Source organism: Capsicum annuum, chromosome 5, assembly GCF_002878395.1.
Source record: "Capsicum annuum cultivar UCD-10X-F1 chromosome 5, UCD10Xv1.1, whole genome shotgun sequence".
Lineage (NCBI taxonomy): Eukaryota > Viridiplantae > Streptophyta > Magnoliopsida > Solanales > Solanaceae > Capsicum > Capsicum annuum.
The window spans coordinates 193590850-193594954 of record NC_061115.1 but is presented as its reverse complement, the minus strand read 5'-3'; the positions used below and the strand labels follow the sequence as shown (position 1 = coordinate 193594954).

General features: G+C 41.9%; 1 protein-coding gene across 2 annotated transcripts; it reads left to right on the top strand.

Moving 5' to 3' along the window:
* Positions 1-336: 336 nt before the first annotated feature.
* On the top strand, positions 337-3776 carry LOC107871059 (splicing factor-like protein 1). 2 transcript variants are annotated; one of them, XM_016717852.2, is made up of 2 exons: positions 337-2884; positions 3467-3776. In XM_016717852.2, the coding sequence occupies exon 1, from the start codon at positions 444-446 to the stop codon at positions 2853-2855; it is 2412 nt and encodes an 803-aa protein (XP_016573338.1). In that variant the 5' UTR covers positions 337-443; the 3' UTR covers positions 2856-2884; positions 3467-3776. The 2 variants fall into 2 exon arrangements, with proteins under 2 accessions (XP_016573338.1, XP_016573339.1); XM_016717853.2 differs by having other exon boundaries at positions 338-2884; positions 3577-3776.
* Positions 3777-4105: the final 329 nt, after the last annotated feature.

The window sequence follows — 4105 nt, the reverse complement described above, 5'->3', positions numbered from 1 at the left end:
TTATGTTAAAATTGAATGCCATTGAGTTGGAGTCAAACATGATTGATTTCAAACATGGAAACGGACTCTTGCTTGTAGCCTTTTTTTAAAGGGAAAAAATCTTGAGAGAAAAGCAGATATGAATATATATGTACTTTAATAGAGGGAAACTAAAAAAGTGAGATTTATGTAATATGTCTAAGGAGATGAAATTTTTTGTAATAAGTGAAACATAAGTTGCGGGTTTGTATAATTTTTAGATTGATTTAAGGCCGAAGAAATTGGACCCAATTAGTTTAGAAAGCCCAACTTTGTCATTATCCGAGCCCTTTTTTCAAGCCACCATATTTTCATACAAATCTAAACTTGTACTAGATTCACAGACACGCACCCTCTCCCACACAATCCTTCATACATTTCTTATTATACAAATCTAATCCCTCTCTTTTTCCAAAAATCCCCAAATGGATTCCCAATCTGAAACCCTAAATTCCTACCAACAGTATCCTCCGCCGCCGCCGCCTCAAAATTCTTCAGATTCATACTATCAAAACCCTTCACAAACCATAGCTCAGGATCCCCCACCACCGGTTCGTGAAAATGCCGAGCTGAACAACTCAAATTCAAACATTCATAACTCGCTTGAAACTTCAATTAATAAGCCATTATTGTCGGGAAATGGGTTAACCAACACTCATAGTGGTACCGGTACAGCCGAGAGAGACCAATCGGGTGGGGAAGAAGAGACAACGAGTAGACGAAGAAGGCGGAGTCGATGGGACCCACCTCCAACAGATTCAAGCACGGATGGTAACAGTAACAGTACTGGCACTACTCAAGGAAATGATGGAAGCGGAACCGGGAGGAAGAGGAAATCGAGGTGGGCAGATGATGAACCGAAGCCGTTGATTCAGTTACCTGATTTTATGAAAGATTTTGCGGGAGGTATTGAGTTCGATCCTGAAGTACAAGCGCTTAATAGTAGATTACTTGAGATAAGTCGAAAATTGCAATCTGGTTTGCCATTGGATGATCGTCCTGAAGGAGCTCGATCGCCTTCACCAGAACCTATTTATGATAATATGGGAGTGAGGATTAATACGAGGGAGTATCGTGCAAGAGAGAAATTGAATAGGGAGAGACAAGAGATTATATCTCAGATAATTAAGAAGAATCCGGCTTTTAAGCCACCGGCTGATTATAGACCTCCTAAGCTTCAGAAGAAGCTTTATATTCCGATGAAGGAGTATCCGGGTTATAATTTTATTGGGTTGATTATTGGGCCGAGAGGGAATACGCAGAAGAGGATGGAGAAGGAGACGGGAGCGAAGATTGTGATACGAGGGAAAGGGTCGGTTAAAGAAGGAAGGTTACAACAGAAAGGAAATTTGAAACATGACCCGGCTGAGAACGAGGATTTACATGTGTTGGTGGAAGCTGATACACAGGAATCTCTTGAGGCGGCTGCGGCTATGTTGGAGAAGTTATTGCAGCCTGTTGATGAAGTACTTAATGAGCATAAGAGGCAGCAGCTTAGGGAACTTGCGGCATTGAATGGAACGATTAGGGACGAAGAGTTTTGTAGGCTTTGTGGTGAACCAGGTCATAGGCAGTATGCTTGTCCTTCACGAACCACCACATTTAAAAGTGATGTGCTTTGTAAGATATGTGGTGATGGGGGACATCCTACTATAGATTGTCCTGTGAAAAATACTACTGGAAAGAAAATGGATGACGAGTATCAGAACTTCTTGGCGGAATTGGGAGGGACGGTTCCTGAATCATCTCTTAAGCAGAACTCGGCAACTCTTGCTCTTGGTCCTGGAAGCGCGGGCAGTAATCCTCCTTGGGCTAGCGGTAATAATGCGAGTGGTGGTGGTACCTCTTCACACCCTGGATTAGGGTCAAATTTAATGAAGCCAAAAGAATTTGACGAGACGAACTTGTATATTGGTTATCTTCCCCCTACTATGGAAGATGATGGTTTGATTAATTTATTCTCTCCGTTTGGTACCATCGTGATGGCTAAAGTTATTAAGGATCGTCTTAGTGGTTTGAGTAAAGGTTATGGCTTTGTTAAGTATGCAGATGTTCAACAAGCTAATAGTGCTATTGCTGGAATGAATGGTCATTGTGTTGATGGAAGAACTATTGCTGTGAGAGTTGCGGGAAAACCCCCTCAGCCTACGGTGCCTCCAGGTCCTCCTGCTCCAGCAATGCCCCCATATCCTGCTCCTAATCAGGCTGCCGGAGTTTATCCTTCTCAGCATTATGCAGCAGGTGGTCCCATTGGCACTACTCCCCCGGGTGGCTATCCCGGGACTCCAGTTCCTTGGGGACCAACTGTACCTCCACCATATGCTGCTTACCCTCCTCCTGGCTCAACCATGTATGCTCCTCCTCCTCCGGGTCAATTTGTTCCTCCATATAGTGCACATTATCCTCCACCACCAATGCCAACACCATCTTCTGGTGTCCAAACTCAGACAGTTTCTTCTGGTGAAAACCAGCAAAATTACACGTCGTCTGGCGAAACGCAACAAAGTTATCCTCCCGGAGTGCAATCTCATGCACCTGTTCAATCTCTTCCCAGTTATACCTATGGAAATTCTGTTACTGCTATGCCACCCCAACCTGCATATCCAATGTCTTCGTACAGCTATCCTTCGTATTATGGCATGGCACCACCGCCACCACCTCCTCCAACTTTGTCACAGTCTAATGTAGATCATTCACAGAGCATGGGCAATGTTCCCTGGGCCTCAAATCCGCCAGAACCTGCACCTGCACCTCCGCCTCCAGCTCCACCATCTGCAGACAAAACTCCCTATGGTACAGATGCAGAATATGAAAAGTTCATGTCAGAGATGAAATGATGATGCTTTGTATTTGCGTGTAGTACAAGGTATTGGAAATGTTACATTTGCAACATTTTGTTTTGTGTACAGCTTAGGTAGCGCTTTTCACCTCTTATGTATACACTCATACAATCACACTGACCCTGAGACAGCTTGATTTGTTATTGCCACAGACTCATAGCTGATGATAACTCACTGTTTTCCTCCTTTAATGCCCCCTCCCCTTTTTTGGGGTTGGGGGCGGGGAGTGTATTACGCATACCCTTAAGTGCTTTCAGTATCTAATCTTTTCTACATCTTTTGTGACCATTTCTTTAACTCTTCCTCCACTTCCACTAAGTTCCCCGTGGAAGAAAAAGAATTGGTGAAGAGGAATTAGAATGTAGGTAAACTAATTTTGTTAGCCATGTTCATCTCACATTGTTCTACATGGACAAGTATCTATGTCTAGAATTAGGTCCTATTACATTTGTTGGAATTTGACTTCTTTTGAGATTTCTTGTTCTTTTTCTTTTTTCCTCTAGTTTGAAAAATCTTTATTTTAATTTAGTTTAATGCATTAAAGAAGTGAAGGCATGGTGATTTGTTCTTAATGTTTCTCCTTTGTTGATGTTGCCATGTTTTGACAGGCTGATTTGTTGGAGCACTTCACGTGATTTCTTACCTCTTGCCATGTCTTACTTGTTGGAAGTTTCGGACTTACATCTTTAACCTTGCTGTACTATTATGATGTTTGCAGAGAGATGAGGAGTTCAGTCTGAGTTGGAGCAGCTAATTTGGTGCCTTATGGATATTAATAATGTCAAACATTGGTTTTTTGTCATAGCTGCCTAGCATATGATTTCGAACTTATTTAATTATTTTGTTGGATTTTCTTGATGACTGATCACTGACAGTTTGTGTTGTGTCTTTTCTCGACTAACATTCACTGCTCATCAATTTTGGTTTTCTCTCTTAGTTTTTTAAACTAATTTAACTATGAGCGAATATCAGACAGCAGCCTGATGCTTGCCTTTGCTATTTCTCTCCAGAAGGTGATGCATCTTCAAGATGTGAAGGTCCTCAGGGTATGTGACTTGATAGTATGACTATTATGTTCACATGTCTCCGGATTAATTCTTTGTTATTTCATTCTGATATATTTTCCAGATGTCTTGTGACAGGAAAAGATTCTTGTAGTGCATTGGGCGTTCCTGTTCGGGGCTGTGTGTGAGAAATTTGCTTATCCTCATTTATAGTTTAGATGTGTAAATGTGACCTTGTTGGAT

What these genes read in the sequence shown, in the direction of transcription:
- LOC107871059 (XM_016717852.2), top strand. Translation starts at nt 444, where the DNA reads ATGGATTCCCAATCTGAAACCCTAAATTCCTACCAACAGTATCCTCCG.